The sequence below is a fragment of the Amphiura filiformis genome, chromosome 15 (assembly GCF_039555335.1).
Source record: "Amphiura filiformis chromosome 15, Afil_fr2py, whole genome shotgun sequence".
NCBI lineage: Eukaryota > Metazoa > Echinodermata > Ophiuroidea > Amphilepidida > Amphiuridae > Amphiura > Amphiura filiformis.
The window spans coordinates 6,945,479-6,969,293 of NC_092642.1; the positions used below are offsets into that span (position 1 = coordinate 6,945,479).

The following is a 23,815-nucleotide window of genomic DNA, read 5'->3' on the forward strand; positions in this document are numbered from 1 at the left end:
CTCAAGTTGGCAATACAGCTCAAATACAGACCATACAAAGACCGAAATGACTTAACTCCCCCCCCCCCCATTATACGAGTCAGTTGCATCTTTTGCCATGTGAAGGGGGAGTAAACTATCCCCGGTGCTTTTTTTATTGTATATCTTTGGTTTTTTTTTATCTTTGACGAGTTATCAGGCATAAACTTATGACAAATTTGGCTGCTTTGCGATATGCTATACCATTTTTCACCCTGATGTGGTAGTGATGTCTGTACAGTGAGCATTTAATTGGGCACAGCCAAATAATCACTAGCGTTCGGTCAAAGCGCTGGTGTACACACGTACGCGCTTAAAGACGCCACATAGATGCGCGAGCGAAACAGCTGCTTCAACGCGTTGACGTCACTGCCACATCAGGGTGAAAAATGGTAGGCCTATGACTATGAAACCTAAAACTCGCCCCTCGATAAAGGTTGGCAAATGAAGCAGGCGTCAGTTTAGCGAACTTTGCCTGTTCAATGCGAGTGCAAGCGCCGTCCGAACCGGGGAAGTTTTCCGCATACCGAATATGGGTTTACATCATGGCCTCTAGGTTTATTTTTCGAAAAGAAAGCATAATCAATTGAGAAGGGAATGGATATTGTCATAATAATATTAAAGTTAATACTTGTCGTCCATAACAAGAAGGAATGCATCACGATTGTATGATATCCAGCTTAAGTATTTTATTTGATTACTCTGAACATGAAGCTATATCTTTACTAGCTTCATGCACTGAACATTTGCGGACCCGGCCTTCTACATGTAGTGAGAACCACATTAGATTGTGTTTACAAGAAATATTTATAAAATAAATAAATAAAATTAAATCCATGTTAGATTTATATAGCACATCAGAGGATTCAAAGCGCTGTAATTTCGCTGCCACTGGTGAATTATCAGAATCTGATATCATCAACCAGGCCGGTTGTAGCCGAACCCGGCGCAAATATATCCCCATTTAGATTGTAACATCCACTAAATATCTCAGCAGTTCCCCAAAGTCCATTGGGTGAAGAAAGTTTTTGATAACTTATCGTCGATTTTGAAAGCAGGAGGAAACCGGAGATCCCGGATTATGATACAATTTCAAATTTAACCAAAGCATACAAATGCAATATTATAAGATAAGTACAGTATGATAACAGCAAGCACACCAACATGGTAAAATGTGAGTTATGTGACCGCGAACTAACCGGCCCATAAACGCGTAATAACCAGGAGATGATAAATTACCAGCCCTTGCTCTCAGCATTCAGCAAGATAAATCGTACAACAGCATTAATGAAAATGTGAGCGTTATGAATTAATAAGTGCCGCCTCCAAGAAATATCCTATATCACTAGCTTTGATGATAAAATGTTATCTAGAACCAAACACCTGTTTTTCAAGGCCTCTCTTTTATCTATTGACCTCAAAGAAAGGATTAGATTTATTGAATAAAGTCCCTGACCTGATGCAACGCATTATCAATGATTCGCTATTAGGGACGGACATACTGTTATGGATGAGCGAACAACGTATGACCACTACACAGGTCAATGGCCTTATTGTGATCTGGCGGTTTTTTTTAAAGCACGGTTACCGGGCAAGGAACAATAGAGACAAATTGCCTGGCAATTGACGTCACATGTCAACCCAGTCTATAGTGTGATCAGAACATTATAGTCTGGTGATTATTATAGTACGATCAGTACGAAAAGTCCAGAGCGATTTTTAATGTATTTTCTAAAATTAAAAGAACCACTTTCTAGCGGGAATTTTCGTAAGTTGCACAGCTGAGGTTATGAAAGGGTTGGAAGACTACAATATTATGACATAAACAAGAATATGTTCTTTTGATCTTTTTTCTATAGGCTGTTCCCTTAAACTGTTTGATTGATGTTAAATTACGAATAGAAATATCAATATGGGACCCTGTCTTCTGATTGTATTTTGTGCAAGATCTGTAACGAAAATGGTTGGGCGATACAAATCAGAAGACACGATCCCATAAATTTGGATAACATTAACTATGAGAAAATAATCAGAAACATTTTGTGGAAGGAATTTATTATGATACTTAGAGACGGCTTTTTGAAACGTATATGAATATCATGAATGGTAAGAGTTTTATTTAAGTTAGGTAAACAAGGGTGGTGTATGCGCAAGGAAATGGGAGTAAATAAATGCATACTAGTAATAATCTCTTTTGTTTGATGTAGATGGAATTCCGAATCCCAATTGTGTCAGCCCAAATTAAATTACAATGTTGAATGTGAGGCAAAACTAAAGTTGTATAGAAGAAGAACAAAATGATGACATTTAAAGTAGGTTTGAGTCGATAGAGGATTCCAGATTACACAAGATTAGCGACAGAAGTTGTATGTGGCTTCCAAGTTCAGCACTCATCTAAGATAACTCCAAGAAATTTTGTCTGTGAAACTCTCGAAATATTGCTGTTATCTATGATGATGCCGGTTATTTTGTCTTAGTTAATGCCGTCCATGATTCTGGGATCGTGTCTTCTGATTTGTATCGCCAAACAATTTTTGTTACAGATCTTGCACAAAATACAATCAGAAGACGAGTCCCATATTATGGAACGACATTGATATTTCTATTCGTAATTTAACATCAATCAAACAGTTTAAGTCATCTATACGATTCATTTATTATCAAATCATCAGTAATCTCTTGTAGTATAAGAAGTTTGTTGTAATAATTATTATTCTATACTTTTTACTATGTATTAGTTTTGATTCATATTTCGTTTGTCTATGCCAACATACGTGTGATTGTGCATTAAAATGATCAAAAAGGCAAAAAGCATATTTGAATCTATTTAATTTAATCTATTTTGTTAAGGGTATCAGTGACTACTAGTAGCATGCACTACTTTCCATGCAATCCTAATCCTTCAAGTACAAGCCCATAAATGTGTATTACAGGTCTGCTAATATATATCTTGGAAAAAATTATACATAATTATAAAGACAATTGAAATTGAAATATAATATAGACCAGCTGGCAACATTAATTTGCAACTTTGAATATGACTTTGATTACATATTAAATTAGGGCAAAATTATGACTTGAGCTTTTCAATTGATCCAAACACATCTTGATTTATTTCTTTGCGAATTTGTGAATTCCAAATACTAGTACACTACGGTATATGTCTGCACTGACATAGCTTACAGGAGTTCTTATATCAGCAGATAACATGGTAATATGAATTCACCAACTCTTCAATTACATTATCATTATAGGCGAGATTCGCATTACAACATCAAACATATGTCATTTATTTTGTTTTGTCAAAGTAACATTGTTAGCTTTAAACCAATTTGTTACTTTACAGAGGCAAGATTTCAAGGTATTTTGAAGTTCTTGTTCGGCTCTAGTTTGCACACTAAAGTTGAATCGTCAGCATGCATATGCATAGGCTAGGAGCAAGGGATTTTGAAAACGGTTGATTTCAACACCCATGTCAACAAATCTTGTATATACCATGAGGTGTTACACTGTAAAAATTTAACAGTAAATTTTACGGTAGAAAACCTGGCAAATAAGTTGCCAGCATAGTCTGAAACGACGATTTTACAAGTATTTCACCGTATAATTAGCATATATATATATTGCCGTAAAAGTACGGTAGAATGCACACAATCCTGTATAAAATACGATAGAAAGCACGTATGTTTTACGGTAAAATACCTGGCAACCGGGTACGCGGGTTGCCAACATTCTACCGGTTGTTGCCGTAACTATGCACTGTATACGAAATAGTATTTAAACACAATCTGTCAGGACAATACGGTTATTTACTATTTAAAAAATTGGAAGGTGTAACATTTTACACACAAAAGAAAATAAATAAATACAGTCTAACAGTACTAACATGCCAATTGTAGTTTTTCGCTACAGGTCACGAAATGGCACACAGGGGTAAAAAATGAAAATGCTTCGATCTAATTTAAGTAACTTGACACAAATTTGATAAATATTTGATCAAAAATAAAATACGTCATTATTTCTGAGAATAACTGCTAATAATACTTAGTAGTTCAAGGTGATTATTTACATTTGAGACGATGCCATGTCAGCTTTAGTATCCTCCACTAAACTAGTCCCTGTTTTGCCAGTAGTCGCGTCACTGAAACTTAAGCCCAACATTTGTGAAATGTCCCTTGTACCTTTGCAACAATAATAGTTGCTCCATATCTTTCGAACTTCTTGGTTCAAAACGCAGAACATGACAAATACGAAGAGTCCTTGCAAAGAGTTACAAATACAGAACAGTATTTGGAAAGTAAGAGCTGCATCTTTGTGAGTGAGAGACAGGAGTCCAAATACCCACGTCAAGCCGAGAACAGACGATATAGCCAAAGCATTCTGAACTCGCTTCTTTATCTCTTTACGTTTGCGCTCCGTCATCTCTTTGCGTGTTGTTCTCGGGTTGAACCTCCCGAATGTAAGAACGTACATTACGCGAACAAAAATGTATGTGTTTAAAGATACGGTTAGTCCCAAAAGTAGTACTTGGGTGAAGTAGAATGCGTAGTCAATATTAATGAAGCAACTGAAAGAGAAAAGGAAGGCATGATTAACATGATTAAACACAATATTTAAAAAAAACCACAGTGACAGACGCACATTCTGTTGCTTATACTTAAAAAATAACACATTTTCTTCGCAGAAAATATATAATGTTTCACAGAGTGTTTACAGAGCGCTCGTTTTATTTAAAAAACAAAAACAAAGAGGCAACTAACTCTAAGATCAGCGCTGGAAAGCCATTTAATAGCAGGAATAGCAGCCACTTCTCGATCATTAAAGCCATATTGTAACATTTCCATAAAAAAATGATTAGTATTTCTATTCCATAAAATGTTAGATTCTACTGTCAGATATGTCTTCTTTTAATTTTGAGCCGTACAACTGAAAATTGGAATTTACTACCAGCGGGCGATCCTTTGACTTGTGTATGACGCGTAATTTCTTTCTGCAACCACAATCATGATAATGGGCCACAATACGATAGTATATACAATATTATGAGCCTAGACTCGGGTTTATTTCCATTATTATTTCCTCTTACCAAGGTATTATTAGACTGCTTCTATTTTGGAAAAATCGCGTTCCTATCGGTAAGTTTGCGTAAAAGTTGGCAACCAGCTCATTTTTGTTGGGTATGCTGAACTCGAATCTGTTGTTTGTCAAGTAATATTTTGAGACCGGGACCCTCAAAAAGACCTCTAAATGAGCGTAGAGGGGGCAAAAATTAATTTAACTCCAATAACACTTTCAAACATGTCAAATTATGCGTATGGCCCCACGGATCTCAGAAATGTAATGTTTGTGCGTGAACGAACTATCGTTAAGAAGTTATAGGGCACAAAAGGTCATAGGGCGATTTGCTATTGTGTATGGGTCAAAAGTCATAGTTCTCCAATTTGGTAGAAGTCGAAGCGAATTATTCCCCTAGCTTAGAGGTTTCAGAAAAAGAATAGTTTGCACTATGCGATGTCTAGTTAGCATGTTACACAGCAAAGAGTCAAAAGATATGTAGGACTCCATAGGATTTAATGGAATTTGTATTTATTTATCATCGGTCAGTGATATATTGCGGCCCATTATGGTTGAAGAAAGAAATTAAGCGTCCCGCACGCCAGTGTGTTACTCGTTCGAATAATATTCCGAATGTTCCAGCGCTTTATTCAAAACTAAAACACCAAAATATTTGTGTTTTTCTTTGCAGCGTATATTACTTTAATAAAGTACCGTACAATCGTGTAAAACAGAATTTGGAAAAATATTGAGTACTTCATCATCAGCAAATGTTACAATGTGGCTTTCAGGTGCGCATACAGAACTTCATCAACCTTTCTTGGTGAGCTGAGAAATGACTAAATAGATTCATCAGGTTTGTAGATATACAGTAAAATAATTTTCTTTTGCACAAAACCAAAATATTTTACTCACTTGACGGTTTCGCCTATCATGGTCGATAGGCATCCTCAGAATGATGTTGGATGATCCTTACTTCCGGTAGGACGTATCCCAGGTCGACAACCTTACCAGTCACCTAAACCAGAGCGATCCAACAGGTAGCATAAAATTCACGTATGAAAAGAGCACGAGGGCACCATTCCATTTTGGACACTCTAATAGTCAAAAAGCAGATGGCTCGGTCAAGCTGTTAGTCTATAGAAAGGTCACCCACACTGACCAATACCTAAATTTCGACTCGCACCATCCCATACACCACAAACTAGGTGTAATTCGCACTCTGTTAGACAGAATGAACAGTGTTGTAACGGAAGACGAGGACAGAAAACAAGAAGAAGAGAAGATCAAGCAGGCGCTCGGGCGTTGTGGTTATCCTAATTGGTCCTTCAAGAAAGTGAAAGAAAAAATGGTTAACAAACAGAGCAAGCCCAACACCAAGAAAGATAGTAGCGATCGGACCAAGGGATTTGTCGTGATCCCGTACGTAGAGGGACTCGCAGACAAATCCAATAGGATCTTCCGTAAACACGGAATTGCCACTGCTATGAAACCTAACACCACGCTGCGAAAAATGCTGGTTCATCCCAAAGACAAAATAGACCCTCTTAGCACAACTGACTGCGTTTATGAAATACCATGCGCAAATTGTAACCACTCATAATTGGTGAAACGGGAAGAAAATTTGAGACTCGTCTAAAAGAACACCAGAAAGAGACAGACAGGGTGTCAAAAACCAAATCAAATTACACCCGGCAAACCCGAAAACAATCAGCGAGTGAACAATCCAAGTCAGCTATAACAGACGCAGTGCAACAAAATCATATCATCAATTGGGACAATGCCAAAATTCTTTAGCAAGGAGTGTGATGCAAATGCCAGATATGTCAAAGAATCAATATGGATCAGGAGACGAGGACCCAATGTCATGAATAGAGACGATGGGCCCACTACCTTAGTCACGTGTATGATCCTCTCCTGGCTGTAAATACACCCTCTACAGTCGGGATACGTCCTACCGGAAGTAAGGATCATCCAACATCATTCTGAGGATGCCTATCGACCATGATAGGCGAAACCGTCAAGTGAGTAAAATATTTTGGTTTTGTGCAAAAGAAAATTATTTAACACAGCTAAGAAATGGTCTAAAAGGATACTACCCAGCAGTATTATGTTAAATTAATATAAACATCTCAAAAAAAGTAACTAACCCCCTTTAAATAATGGCCATAATATAAAAAGTGGCTATTGTATTACAAATCTGTAAAATGCGTCGGAAGCCGAATTTATTTCTGCGCATTTTGACACCTTATTCGATAGCCCAGAAAACAATGAAACACCGGTCAATTTAATGTAGAGAGGTCCAGATTTAAAAGTTGCACTTACATACAATACAAAAACACTCAGATATCATTACACAGATTTCTTTCCATTATACTGAATACAAACACAATCAATACAATTTACTGCAACTTTCAAATCTTGGGTTACATTGATTTTTAAAAATGTACGCTGTGACGTCCATATTTAGTCAATTGCTACAAATGAGGTATCAAAATGTGCAGAAATAAATTCTGCTTCCAACGCATTTTACAGATTTGCAATACAATCCCCCGTTTTTGAATAATGGTCATTATTTCAGGGAGGTTAGTTACTTTTTTTGAGATGCCTTTTTTTGGATTAAAATATGATGTTACATTACATGTAATGAGTTAGAATTACTTACTGATCAGTATTGCGGTATTGACCAATATCTGCTATGACTATAACCACAACGATCACAGCAGGTATTCCTGTTCATGGATTGAAAACAGAATGATTTATCATCACTACGTATGAATCTGCAATTCCCTCATGTTTGAGGGGCTGTTACTAAATCGACTGCAAATGAAAATATCATTGGAAAGAGCAAATTTTAAACGTTAAAAAAGAAAGAAAAAAGAAGCAGAATTGTTGCAATTGCTTACAGCAACTCATTTGCGTAAAACCACTCAATTTTGTAGCTGCACATGGTGCCACTTCCGAAGTACCTGATGCTTGGTAAGGCACATTTTAAACATAATGTGGTGCGTGAACGAATATGTACTGAACTTTACCAATCTCTGAACTAACCTTTTCCAGATTATCATAATTTCGGGAAATATATTTATTTGTCTGAATTTATATCACACAATTTTAATATAATTGTTATTTCGCAGCGATGTTTGCACGAGAACTGCATCATTGCAGCATTGAGTCATTTCTTTTATAAAGAGAACTGTTACAGTACCAAAACAAGTAACAGTCCAACAGTCCAAGAGGCACGAGATATTCAACATTTACTTGCAATTTTATTCATTTAAGGGGGTACTACACCCCTGTGGTAAATTTGTGACTATTTTTGCATTTTTCTCAAAAAATAATAACACAATGGTAACAAAAGTTATGTATATTATTGGGGCAAGGAATCCAATTACTACACTGAAATTTCAGTGACTCAAGACAAGCGGTTCCGTATATATGATAGGAAATGAGGTACACCCTAGCGGTACCTTATTTCGGATCATAAATAACGAATCGCTTGCCTTGGGTCACTGAAATTCCAGTGTAGTAATTGGATTCCTTGCCCCAATAATATATATAACTTTTGTTACCAGTGTGTGATTAGTTTTTGAGAAAAATGCAAAATAGACACAAATTTATCGAGGGGTGTAGTACCCCCTTAATTAATGTTGTCGGTAGTCTTTCTTATGTTTAGAGGTTTATTTGCATTGTTTCAGTGTTGAAAATTAATTAAAAGCAAACGTTGTAATTTCACCAATAAATGCTGTTCACACGTTGATTCGGCGAACTAGAAACGGATGAAAATCAATCAGCCGTGTGCAGTTACTAAAAGCTACTAAAATAAGTGTGTTTATTCAAATGGGGGTAACTCAGGTTTGCCATGTTTGCTAAGAGCAAATACAACGATTCCTTTTTTTTTGTTATCTAAACGTTGAAATCAGCTCTTGCCAATGATATATTTATTTACAGCGGATTCCTACAGCCCCTCAAACACGAGTTTACTTCTTTTTTAATCACCTTGCATATCTTGTGTTGATTACATAATATTATGCGCGAGAACCCCCCTTCCCTCTTCGACCCAATTTTATTTATGTTAGGATAATTGTGCTGTTTAATGTTTAGACTCACCCCAAGCTACAAGTGATGCCTTTAACATGAGCTTCGAGATGTGGATACGGTCCATAACTCTAACAAAGTTGATATACATGGTGAAAGATTCCACAGCCATCCATAAAATTGTCGATAGTGTGAAGTAATGCAACAACACAGACACTGCGATACAACCATTTTGTGGCTTTGTTTGCTCAATACCAAACAGAAATAGTACGTATACTGACAGCAAAGACGTACAGAAACCGATAAATATTTGTAGAGGTGGTTTCGTACGCAAATCCCTGCAAAAATGCAAGAAAGTGATAAATAGAACTACAAGAAACAAGTCAAACTTTCCCATTATTGAAAACTTTTATAAATGCCACACTCACAAGTCACCTTCTGTGAAAATATGAAGTGAATCGCGACTACTGTTTAATTTTTATAAGTCCTTTTGCTGCGATACCCAATTTCGTTATTTGTCCACGAGGTACCATGTATTTTGAATGAGAGCACACAATGCACGGTAAAAGCATTAGCTCTGAAACTGACATCAACTTAAAAAAAGGTTGATTTTTGCGTTATTTTAATTTCTTTCTTTTTTTCTGTTCAAACAAAATTTCTAACATTACTTTAAGTCCTTCATACCTCACCCAATATGTCCAACTTACTGGATATTATGTAATTCACTCCACTTCAATTTGCGCGCATTTTATTTTGACATTTGAAAAAACCCGCCTACAAATTTGTATGCTTTGATTGAGAATAAAAATCTTTAAAGTAAAGGTAAAATGAAAATAACAACAAATAATGTTTCTTTTCCTTAAAAAAGACCAAGGGCAATAACACTTTGGGTGCTCCACTTAATTTCAATGCCAATGAGGTTAAGAAAATGGCAGTTGTTCCAAATCTACCTTACACAGAGTGCGCTGACATTCAAATTTTAGATGTCTCTTGGACAAACATTAAAATTGGGTATCGCTATAAAATGTGTCATAAAAACAAAACGGTAAATGCTAATTCCTTTATTTCTCCACACAAGGTTGCTGATGAATATATCATATATAAAATGTTTTCAAACCTAAAAGGTTCAACTCGGTTCTTTGATAAAAATGGATTCTTTTCTCTATTGCACTTTCTTTGACTCACCCTGTATCAAATAGACCTGATTTATTAGTTACGTAGTTCTGACCTGTTTGTAATGTATGTGAAAAGAGTGACCATAAGACAGATGATTGAAATCGCACATCCTACTTTACTGGCCACATCCAAGATGTAACTCTCGCTTCCACCAAATCTATCCTGCAATTAAAAAGCGGAAAGTACGCGATTTTAGCAAACAACCACCTGTTGTCATTCTAATTCCTATTCCACAACAGCAATGTATACAGCACTGGTACCGCGGTCTGATTTATTCTGATTAGAGCATTATAATTGCTATGTGTTATACCCGGGGTGTTATATGTGATGCGATAAAGCAAAATCAGTCGGAACTCGGAAATATTAATTTTTCAGTTTCTTATAGAATAGTTATAAGCATTTACAACACTGCATTTTGCAGAAAACCCATTGAAATTGAACAACCAGTTCCAAAGATATGAACAATTAAAGAGTTTCCAAAACAACGGCAAACAAAAGGAAATATTTCCTTTGTTTGACTCTACAGGGTGTCCCAGAAAAAATTACCGAGTGAATGAAATTGAATGTAAGTCGAGAAATAGACATCAGAGTCAAACAATTTAAAATGTAGCGCATGGCCAATTTTATTGTGCATCACAGGTGCATTTTTTATTTGATTCGGTTGACTCGTTGCGAAGAAATTAACGATTACATAATGCGCGCATTAATGCAGTTCATTCCAAGTTTGATCAGCAGTCACTTTTTCATACTCGCTCATCGCTTCCTAAAGATTGTGTGTCTCAATTAATTGAGTTCACATTATATATTTTATAATCCGACGGTGTTATGTTATTCATGCTTTTACTGAAGATGAATAACAGTTTGTCCGAGAAAACTTTGATTTCTGCAATTGGAAGCTTTCCAACTTAAATTTTTCGGGTTGCGCAACTATGTGATATTTTAACTTTCCAAAGAACATTTGAGCCAAGAATGACAATAATCAAGTGTTCACAGTTTTACGTGTTGTTTTTGATACCATGCAACATAAATATTGAAGATTTAAACTTTGCATTACAATTTTTTGGAAATATTCCAAAAACATTTATGTGTGTGAGAATTTGTTTAAGCCACCTGGAATACTTTATGCAATTATTCTTTATGCAACATTGATATCATCATTAACGAAAAAAGATATTTACAAGTACCGATCATCATCTTACATGCAAGCTTTCATTTTCAATATCGTGCAGGTTTTCAAATTTGAGCGAAACCTAATTAAATGTTTTGCAAGAAATAGAATGTTTAAAAAGAACGAAAAAGATTTCACAGAACAAATTATGAAGCCCGCCCATTGACAGTTAACCATGTGTTGAATGATCTTTCTTTCAAACTTGGAATGAAGTGAATTGACGCATGCGTTATGTAATCGCTCATTTCTTTGCAACCAGTCATTTGATTCCAGTAAAATTGACAAATAAGATGCAGAATAAGATGGGCTACACGCTGATTTTTAGATGATTGGATTCTGATGTCTATTTCTCGACTTACGTCCAAATTCATTCGCCCGGTAATTTTTTCTGGGACACCCTGTATATTTCAAAATCAATATTAAGTTCTGACTGATTTTGCTTGATCACATCTCACGTGGGTGACCCGATTGGCACCGGAGGAGGGGTGGTCTTCCTTGTTGAAGGTATACGGGAATGTGCCACGGTTTTAAGGCGATTTTGGTATATCGATGGGAGTTTTTTTAGTGGAGACCAATGCGTCCAATTGCGCGTACGTGGTCAGAAGTGCTCCAAAAAACCCCAATTAGGGCAACTTTGCTTTTTGGGTGCTTTTTTTGTGAAAAATACCGATGGGTGGCAAAAAGTAGGTATGCAGAGAAAGTCGGAATGGTATGGTATGTATTTACAACTTGAAGTGGTAGCCTCAGCCTAATACAAGGTTTGCGGAACAGTAGCTGTGTGAGTCTTATGCTAATATTAGACATACCTTTCGAAATTTCGAATTTCTTATTCAATCCAGAACTTCTCTATGGTGTGAAACTTTGATTACAAAAACATGACCTTTTGAAAACAAAGGGTTCATTAAGAAAGAAATGTTTGTGATTTCACCCCTGGGACCTCCCTATTTAATAATCAGTAGATACCCAATCGAACCAGGTGCCATTTGTTAAATTTTGTCATCGATTAATCTTTCTATGTCTTATTATATTAAGAACAATGGGTGATGAAGCATACTCAAAATTGGAGATATTCAACATGATCCCTTTTCTTTAATAAAATTTGGTATAGGTCTAAAATGAGTACAGCATCATTTCTAAGTTATCGGTCTACAAAGTCGCAAAAACCGCACCAGATTCCATACTTTTATTCCAAATATATTTGGAATTGCAACAATACCTCAATTTGGCGCGATAATTTCACCATAAATCAGGCAATGTCCATACGCTATTGTGTTTCATTACGTAATCAAGTATTGAACATCGTTAATACACATTTGTGTTGAAAGAATAAAGTGCAAACTTGTATTTAGCGTAAGTAGCAGTCATTCTAGTCATGCATGAGCGGAGATACACCATAGTTGCGGGAACTTATTGACCAGCACTCGTAAATTCAGCTTATTTTGTTAACTGGCACCCCCGGGGGGGGGGGCACTCCAACTTTGGAGGTGACGCGTATGTAGGGCTGTTAAGACCCCCTTTTTCAGCATCGCTGTCACCCAAAGACCACATATTTTTTACGAACACATGCTCGCTCCGCGCTCTATCACCCGAAGACCCCCTATTTTTCCATTTGATCTGTCACCCAAAGACCCTTACAAGTTCAATTTGAACAGCAACTTTCAATTATCACTAATTTTGTTACTTATTTTGAAAAAATAAAGAAATTTGAAGCCATTTAGAACTAGAAATTCGTTTTTCGAGGTTTGTTTTGGTTCTCACCCAAAGATTCCATTTAAAAAAAAAGGTCATGTTCTCACCCAATGATCCCATATTTTTTACATTTTGCTCTCACCGAATGTCAAAAATCATGCTCTCACCCAATGACCCCATATTTTTTACATGTTGCTCTCACCGAATGCCCCTTAGTGCGAAAGCGCCAGCCCTAAACCTATATCCATTTCAAATTGAAGTGCCCCCCCGGGACTGGCACTTGGCGATGTGATTTTAATTCCACGTGACTCTCTGCAGAGCGTATTTCTTTTGGTTAGTTTCACGCCTGTACTAAAATAATTATTTACCTGGAGTTGACACAGTGTGTTATATCCCAATTATTATTTTGCATTTGAATGCGATTGGGGGATACGCATCCATGCACGTAGATAGCACCATATGGAAACATCGGAACACCCATATTCAAAGCTGTCTTGTGATACTCTGTCCCTATCAGAGGATGATTTAAGCACTTCCCAACACGCCACTGTGTTGACTTGCGGTTAGCACAGCTGTGTGAGTGAACATAACACCACTGCTCGCACACTGCATAGACACTGCATGGTTAAATTTGAATTTGGACCGATATATTTACAATAAAAAAACATTCAAAATGCTAGTCGATTTCACATTTTATGTTATCTACAGAAGGTGTGAATTATCCTTTATGCATACATCACTTTTGTTCTGAAACCGACCAAGTAATAATGACACACACACAATTCTTAAACAACATCTTTTGCACAGAATTCAATGGGATTTGAAAAGTAAAGTGGCAGTTGAAACTACGGTGATAACACTTTTGCAGTGCATGATGGGGCTTCCTTAAATCATCCTCTGGTCCCCTATATCCGTCCATTAAAAACGCCATTACAAATAATAATTCATTGAAGTCTTACCAAAATAACAGCAAAGTTGGTTAGATGATAACAGTGACAAATTACTCTCCCATCTGATGAATGGTTGCGTTCACAACCCTCATCTGACCAATCACCGAGCCCGTTACTTGCGTCGTTATCCCAGAACACGCACTGGATGTTATTTAACTTTGCTGTATTGTCATCACTTTCCTGAATGGTTATCATAAGCAGACATGAAATGAAAGGGTTCAGGTTAATTTATGATTGTTATAGAGGTTAGGGGATATGTTCTGGTCTGTAATCTGCGGATTTGATAGTGCATTTCAACTAAGAAAACTAAGGAGAAGAAGAAGAAAGAAAAGAAGACGATTATAATGATGATGAAGATGAAGAAGAAGAAAAAGGAGGAGAAGGAGGATGAGAAGAAGGAGGAGAAGGAGGAAAAGAAGAAAATTAGCATTTGTTTCTACGGGATGAGTAGATGGCAAATTGGTAATTGGAAACCCCTCTGCAGTGGCTGAGAATGAGATAATGCAACTTGCAAGAAGAAGCAGAAGGAGTAAGAAGAAGAGAAAAGGGAGAAGGAGCAGAAAATTTACCTGTTCAATTGCAAAATACAATTCTACGGGACGAGTAGATGGGAAATTGTTAATTGGGAATCCTTCTACAGTGGCTGAGATAATGCGACTTGCAACAACACGCTCGAGCTCGTCATCATTCCTGGATATATCTGCCAATATTGTTGATGGAAATAACTTGGAGTTCTGGTAGACGACAAAACTGATGGGTATTGCCTGGTTACCTTAAATTTAAAAATAAAATATTGTTTAACATATTATTATAATTATCAAAATAAGTAATTTTATTTTGAGTTGTTATATGCATGATATTTGATCACGGAACTTATTTGACTAATGCCCAATCGCAGACGGACATTCATAATGACTTTAAGCTTAATCATGGTAGTAAGCCCATGGTATAAATCATTAATTATATTACTATTATTTTCATCAAACTTGGAAAAGGCTGGAATACGATCATAACCCAATTTTGTCGCATTTTTTGCATTTTGTAGTGCTCTTGTAAGTGTTTCAGTTGATAACTCTTTTCCCGTCGGTAAATACTTTCCAGATTTAGTTCTTGAAAACATCATCAAAAATTCAGAATCTTCGAATGTGTAATAAATAAGTTTATAGTAATTTTTCTTTGATTCTTTGACTTAAAAGGTCTTATACGTTATTGTGGTACATCACCTGATCATTTGGTGGCCTTTGTATGGCGGCGCCCATGGATCATTAAATAATTAAGCGCCCTTATCAAATAGCATGAGCTTACTGACAATATTATGTGGCATTAAACAATGAGATCATACCTTCAAAATTATCAAGTATATCCAGGGGAAGCTGAAACGAGATGGCAGCCTCTGCCTCCTCCAAATTTGGTGCTTCTCCGGTTCGAATGTTGGTGCTATTCGTACCCAGCGTGTTACCATCGTCTGATGAAGAAACGGTTTCAAAGACCAGCCTTCCATGTCTGACAGAATCTAGTGGTACCTTTACGGCACGGACAGCCACATTTGCTTGTTCGATAGTGGTATTCCCAGGTTGTGTTTGCAAAGCGGCAATCTGGCTTTCTAAAGCTCGTTGAATCTGATTAGGTGCTTCGGGAACGGAAGCGGAAATTTCTGCACTTGAATCTCCAACAGTAGAATTTAGGATGTCATCCACGAGCATCACGACTGACTTCGTAACCTGTATAAGCAATTAATAAACTTTTAGTTACACATCAAACAAACGGTCTCACATTCATGCCATTACCAGCAATACTTTTTGCAGAGCTCCAGATGACGGTACCATAAATACCATGAGGACAGTACACAGTTTTATAAGTATTATATAAGTCACATTTCAGATGCAAGAGAAAAACCAATGTGCTTGGAACTAAACCTGAAAAGACATGAAAGGAGTGTTGAATAATGTAGAATACTGAGTCTGGGTTACAAAGGGAAAATTTGAATAAAGATGCGAGTTTTATATCGCGCGGAAATTTCATTTGTCTTGACCATAACACGAGCCCGTTCTCCCTAGTTTATGAACAATGAGTTTCGGCAGAGGTTAAACACTATAGCGAGGCCTAAACCCGAGACGGCCTCATTGTTCGCCCTATGGCTTTGCTGCTCGGCCCCCGATAATTCTCACTGCATGCACTGATTATACATGTACTAGGTATATGTTTTTATTGCAAATAAATAAACATATTTGATTCATTCATTCAGGTAAATGTCTGAATCATGTTTTTAATTAATTTAATAATTGACTTACTTCCTCAGACGGGTCGTTGACATTAACGATATTTGTTAAAACGTCGATGATATTGTCCAAATTTTGATCGTCAAGTTCAGCATCATTGGCAACCAGGTCAGCCAATTCTTCAGCAACATCTGCGACATTATCACTTGTTATATTTTTCTAGAATTACAAGATGAAAATCATCGTACAAATATTATGATCGATACCGAGTGTATGCAATTAATTGCACACCTAGCACCTGACAAATGTTGAGAGGAATTAATTCATTGAAAATATTTTGAACATCACTCACTCAAGTGACCATATCGATAATTCCCTAAACTAGGCAAAGAAACATTGATTACGTCATCGTCGAAGCGAACACATAAACACTGTGCAGTAGTACATGCGCAGTGAGAATGTTCGCTTTGACGAGATCATATTCACAGACTATTACAGAATATTTATCATTTATCAACAGTCAAAGTCGCCGTGCATTGTATGCTGTGAATTCTCGCATATTCATGAGGGCCGATCGTTCGATTGTGCCGTGTCTAACCATCACGTGTGTGATTTGCGTTTATGACCGTAAAAATTCGCGGATTGTAAGTATTTCATTGAAACATCGGCCCTCATTATCGGGTGATGCTGAGACTGTTTAGGTTTGTCTGTTGTCTCTTTCGTCCATGGACATTATATTATTTTGCAAGGGTTTAGGGTATTACGAAATCATGGAAATGGTGTAGTGGAGCAGGTGGGTATGTAAAATGAATTGACCAATGGACTAAAGAGATAAAGACGAACTCCATGAAACAGTCGAAGTCTTAGCATCACCCGATAATGAGGGGGCCGATCGTTCGAAGCTGTCCCATGACAGACGAAACTGCTACGCACATACCGCGTATTTGCACGGTCTTTCGCGAAAGCGCGGAGGCACGCAACGCTGGCGTGATTGATAGATACGCACGATCGATCGGTTCTCATGTGAGAATCCACAGCATACAATGCACGGGGACTTTGATTGTTGGAAAATAGACTGTATTATTATGTGGAATTGCCTATGTTGATATTAAAGTTTGTTCGGCTTATATAGCATGTAAAAGGCGGAGAGTATTCGGAATTTGTCACTGCGAGCATCAATAAAGTCCCAACTCACACTCAGGTGAACTCACATATGCGTGCGCTAGTCACGCATTACGCAATGCACATCTAGCGTAAGCACTGTACCCAACAGCGTGCACGCCATTCTACACCAGGCACAAAAAGTCAGTTATAGTCATCCTTGCTCTTCAACAACCTGGTAATTTCGGATTATTCTGAAATATACATTTTGTTAATTAGACTTTCTTTTTTCATTTGACACCCTGTTCGTGAAAATCGAATAAGAATTGACCAAGATGTGCGCCCCAAACCCTCAAAACCCAAAATCAAAAGTTGCAATTTTAACGATTTTCAATGGGAACGCATCGTTGTATTGTGCACAAGCACCATGGGCCAATCAATAAAGCACACAATGTAACAGGCACAATTGGATCGTTAAAATGGCAACTTTTGATTTTGGGGTTTGAGGGTATGGAAGTTCTTGCTCGATTTTCACGAACAGGGTGTCAAATGAGAAAGCAGAGTCCAATTAACAAAATGTTTATTTCAGAGCATGTTCAGAGCAATCCATAATTACCAGGTTGTTGAACAGCAAGGATGACTATAACTGACGCGTTTCTTTTTGTGCCTGGTGTATATCAATACACAGGAAAGGTCTCGGTGTGGGCGCGTAACGTGCAAAAATTTGTATTTTACAGTATTTTTGCCCATGATCGGGATGAAAAGGGCTTTATTGTGACAGTGTGTTCTATTTGTTGTCATATACTTACTGGTAGTTTTTGTAGATCGTGATCTAGTTGATCCATGCTTTCTGGTTTTGCGGATGGGTTATGGGTTGTGATATATTGATATGTTATTTCAGCCATCTCAGTTGAAGCGCTACTACTTGTTGCTGCAATAAACGTGACATCGACAGTGTGTATAAAAGTATTTTGTGTTAACTTGACTGAGGTATGAAACAAAATTTCGAACTATAACACCCACGCAACTTCATTTTTACTATGATTACAATGACTTCTTCGAATTTTTTTCTTTTCATTCTATGCTTTTTAAAAATGTTTCACTCGGATGTAGAGGGTTCGGAAGTGACGGGAATGTTCATTTTAAAGAATGGTTAAATGAGGACTCCGCTCGAGAACAAAATGGACAGAGTGATACAAGTCTTACCTAGTCTCCTCATTTTGCAAATATAGCCTGATACACTTTGAGTTTCACAGGGTAAATCGTTCCACAAGCCATTACCATGAACGTGCCCGCAATCTTCATTTCCATAATTATCAGGTTGTCCGGGTGCCCAATTTGTATATAGTCCTGTGTACTGTTTATGAAAAACACGAGTCTTATGTCATGTGTTGTGTTTTGTAATAGGACTAGACATATCTTTAAAGAGAACATAAAAGAAACACGCCCAATAATAACATTTTCTCGTTTTCTCTGAAATACTTCAGAAAAACACATTTTCAAGTCCTCAGGCTTTTTATAGACTGATGCATTTTTCTATCAATTGTTCATTTTAATATATCCATTGGTATAAAGACCTATTTAAAACCAACATCATCCAGCCATGCATCTGCTTAAAACTGAAGGGAATGTCTTTTTAGTGTGAGAATACCCTGTCTCGTGTATACAGTGTGCTATTAATATATTGCTTTTGTGCAATTTTTATGTGTAAATCGCCCTGAGATACAAAAGCAATTTTCAACATTAAGGTGTTGTCTAGTTTACGAGTTCACCATGTTCACTATTAAGCGCAATTTACACTGAGCGATGAGACTAGGTCCACACCTACTTTATTGCTCAAAGTCAAAGTGTAATTTCAGCTTTATACATACCGGAGTGCCATCATCCCATTTCCACGATCCTTCTGTGACACCATCATAGAGGCCTATCCACATATACTTGTTGTCGGATCTTACCAAATCTGTAAACAAATGGGCCAAAATGTCACATGTTGTACACATCTGAAACTTAGATATCATCGATATTAAGTTTCACATTTTATGAAGGTGTAAAATATATTTTAATAAAATTGATCGCGATATTCATTGTACCGTCACCGCCGATACGAATGATTTTTTTAAATGTCTTAGTAGACTGTAGAATTTACATTCTTCTGCTAGCATCTCAGGCTTTAAAGATGTAAGGAACGACGCAAGATCTTCATTAATCAGAGTTATTCAGAGAATCTGTTGCATTTGGATTGCGCATGTGTTTAGGAACAGCGCGAATGACAATTTGTTTTCAGCATTCAACGAGTTCTCAACTGATTGAGATGGACTGACTGTTGACTCTATTCATTGCTTGTACACTGTTACTTGCTCAAATTTACCAAATGCGGACGTCAATTTGGTCGATTTACAATACAATACGCCTCCAGCGGTTACAGGAGAGAGGCCAAAATCGCAATGCATTATGGGAAAATGTCGATATCTAATCTCATCGTAATACGAATGCAACACAGAAACATATGTCACTGTGTGTTTATATCAATATAATGATGTTATACGCGAATGAACATCCATTTTTCTATCTATTGATCACACGGAATCCTTCATAGAGCTGTTTTCAACATTATTATCACACTTGCGTCAAAACCTTTGTGGCTACAAGTTACGGCGATGTCGACCAAGAGGTCAAAAAATGGACTGGCAAGAGCAAGTGATCGGCTGGCCATACCGGCCATGTATACCTGATAATTAATTCCTAGGAACCATCACTGACAACTTACCGTTAAGGAAACGCTGCTCCTCTGCATCACGCACACTGGTCAAGTTGGATTGTCTTTGTTGGCAAGCCGCACGTGCCTCCCAGAATGTTATTGCACCATCAGTATTTTTGAAATAGCAAAATTCACCTGATGAGACCCATTGCGGAGGGCATCCACCAACTGTGGGAGATGTTGACAGAAAATATGAGAATACTGAACACTTCAAAAAAAGTTAGTTCCCCTTTACATTTGACCAACAATACTTGTAATGGGTCTTGGTACACGTCATCACGCGTATCATACCAACACTGACTGAGAATGTGAACCCAACAAATGCTTTCATACATTACTGATGGGCTCATATTGAATGACGAATCACCCATTTTAAAAGCTGCCAAATATTGTAATACAATATATTTTTTTGTGAAAATCTACTGCCTGGGGAGTATCTTACTGATATTTCAGCACAATAGTAGTATGTACCACAGTAAATTTCTCCAAGAGTTCCAAGTCGATTCGAGAAAAAAAGTGTTTTCGCCACACCATAACCTTTATCCAAGAGAGCTGTCGCTCTAGATCGTTGTAGCTGTTTCAGTCTACCATTTACAGGTAAATTCCATCTCTTCTTTCCATCGAAGGAAATAAGCATCACACTACAAACCTTATTTCTTCTACATGTTCTATGATTTTACCATTTTTGAAACACCTGTTGAATAAAAATTTCAAAGAAACCGTACCCCAGTTCATGTCCAAATTCATGTCAATGAATCATTGTTTTATACTGTGAAAGATGATGGCATGGGTGACTGAGTTATCGGACACATAAAACTAATTAATGAAAACAAACAAACAAACAAACAAACAATTAAATCAATCAAAACATTGATCACGTTGATATCGAGAACATTTTATTACATTACATGCATGACATGTATAAAAGTATGTTGAAAAGTGCAATTTTTGGTCATTTTAGAGGGAGTGTTACTTTTTCAACCCTTTATTTGAACCCTTATATTTTTTAAATATGTAAAAGAATCGCAATCATGACAATAATTATTCATGTATGAATGAATTAAGCAATCATACCTATAGCATTTGTTTGTACCGTAGTTTGCAGATCATATTCCTCAGTTATAACAATTTCCGTTACATCATATGTAGGTTCATATGTTATAGACCAGGCTTCCTCAAATAGATTTGTTGAAGCGCCACATGAAAAAAAAAAAATGCAAAGCGCCACTCAATGGCTGCGAATTCGCCGGGGGAGTCAGAGGGGGGTTTCCCCCCTCTGAAGCTATCTATTTTTTTAAATTTGAGGTGCAAATGACGCCATTTGGTGCAACATTTTGTACTATTTTAGCCTGTCTTTACAAGGATAACATGGGAATCGCATTGTTTATTTATTTTTTTTAAATCTAAACGGCGCCGCGCGCCACTCGGGAAGCCACGGCGCGCCACATGTGGCGCGCGCGCCGCTATTTGCGGAGCCCTGTTATAGACGAAGTACTCGCTGTTAAAAGAAATAATCATTGAAGAAATGAAAAGGTATCAGGTAATTATTACACTAATTACGCTTATTGCATATAGTCAGGTGGAATTAAACTTGACATTTTTTTACTTTTATGTAAACGTATGAGGTGTATAGAATAAGTATGAATCTAATGGTGACCAGTGCTAGTGGACACCTATTCCGAGAATTCCAGGACCAGGGTTAAGGGGTGGTGCAATAATTATGTGTACCCCTGGGGTGGTGAGGGGGGAGCATGTTTTGGCAGGTCGAATGGGGGGGGGGGGGGCAAGCATTTTTGGCAGGTCGAAAAGAGGGTCGGGCAAGCGATTGTTGGCACAGATATTTTGGGCACCGTTTCTATATTACGCCCTAAAAGGTGTAGGAAAAAGTTAGGAACACGTTCAAATATGCAAAATTTGTGAAGTAATTAGTATACATAACTTTTGTTACCAGTGGGTAGTTAGTTTTTGAGGAAAATGCGAAATTAGTCACACAATTTATCAGGGGGTGTAGTACCACATTAAGGTATACTTATTGGGATCCCAAAATTGTAATGTGGCATGTGGAAAGGGGGGGATAAAGATTTTTAGCAGACCGGGGGGGCTGGAGCTTTTAGGCAGACTGAGGGGGGAGCAATTTTGGCAAGCCACTTTTATTGCACCGCCCTAATGCAATATCTAAAAAAGTATTATTGTGTTACCTGGAGCTCCAACCGTAGCTTCAATGGAGTATTCCCGCTTTTGCACACCTTCATTCATATTAACTGTTTCATTGACTTATAAGCTGGCATGTAGATTCCCGCCAACCCATCGGACACTGAAATACCCTCTGTTATTATTATGTGCAATCACACCATCTCCAAACGACCATCCAATTACATCACCAGGTTTGACTGTAATGCGTTCATGTTCAGACACTATATGATTGACAGGTGTGTTAACTGCACCTGCTGGTATGTCATTAATCCCGACAATTTGGAATTCAGTAACAAAGCCCTCAGTCGGTCTGAATACTATAGCTCGCCATGGTCCCGAGACCTTCCCTTGATATGTCCACCTTGTAACCTGACCACTACAAATAAACTGCATATTTGGTGATACCATTGTCCAACCAGCGCTGTCTGTAAGTGTATGGTTTTTTATTGGCCCACCGGTTCTGCAACCATTGACTGTAATAATGATTTGAACATTCAGCATGTGATTAAAAATATTTAGATATAAACAACGTGTCACAAAAATATGATTTGAGAAGTTTTGCGCGATCATGATCATGTTGTTAATTAAGCTATTTTTGTTCAGCCGTGACGCGACTAGGACTTGCTAAGCCAGTGGCGTAGCCGAAAGTGGTGTGACAGAGCAGCCCCCTGTTTTAATACCAACATCACGACCAGTACATTTCACAATATATGCAAGTCAAATTCTCTAGTGACGTTAAGACGTTTTTTAACGTAGTCAGTGCCGGATTTACCTTTTTGGGGGCCCTGGGCCAGGCCAAAATTTGGAGGCCCCAAACGCATCGTGAAGAAGGCATTTTACAAGGATATTTGCGCGCGAACCGCGCGAAAAAAATTCAATTTTAGACTATTTTAGCCAAATTGAAGCTGAATTTTGCTATAGGCCTATAATGGTATTTTTGTACCCTATTTTGGCCAAAAACATGGTGTTTTTCGGCTAAAATGGAAGATGCACACTGCACAGGTTAAATTTGGGGGCCCTGAGCCCGGGCCCATCTGGCCCTATGGTAAATCCGGCCCTGAACGTAGTCCAAAAGTTTTGAAACTGATTGAATTTGATTTGGAGGCGACTTTTTTTTCCAAGTTTTAGCCCCACCAAGAGGGCAAAGTAATTTACGAACACTTGGCATGCTGCCGTATGACTCGAAGGAACAACCGACTCGAAGGAACAACACTCATATTATTTTATGCACATCCAATGAAAGCTTTTTTTCTAGATTTAGATTTTCAAAATGGTGGCGGCGGCCATTTTGGATTTTGGCCTCTAGCGAAAAATGCCGGGATTTTCGCGAGGGACATGGAGGCTATTTTATTTCTAAATGGTCCATAGAAGTCGAATCAATCGTCAAACCTTACTAGCCAGAGAGTGGTCACAAAATTGAGGTTTTTGACTTAACTAATTTAAAACTAGA

The 23,815-nt window shown here is 37.5% G+C and overlaps 1 protein-coding gene across 1 annotated transcript; it reads right to left on the minus strand.

Annotated features, from left to right (window-relative positions):
- Positions 1-580: 580 nt before the first annotated feature.
- On the minus strand, positions 581-22,428 carry LOC140172088 (adhesion G-protein coupled receptor G6-like). Its single transcript, XM_072195435.1, has 13 exons — positions 22,371-22,428; positions 20,182-20,340; positions 19,286-19,374; positions 18,621-18,771; positions 18,224-18,345; positions 16,386-16,532; positions 15,437-15,815; positions 14,664-14,866; positions 14,104-14,274; positions 10,340-10,449; positions 9,184-9,449; positions 7,739-7,805; positions 581-4,585 (listed from the first exon to the last, which is right to left on the minus strand). Exons 1-13 carry the CDS (start codon positions 22,426-22,428, stop codon positions 4,084-4,086), a joined length of 2,424 nt encoding a protein of 807 aa, XP_072051536.1. The 3' UTR covers positions 581-4,083.
- Between the last annotated feature and the right edge of the window lie 1,387 nt (positions 22,429-23,815).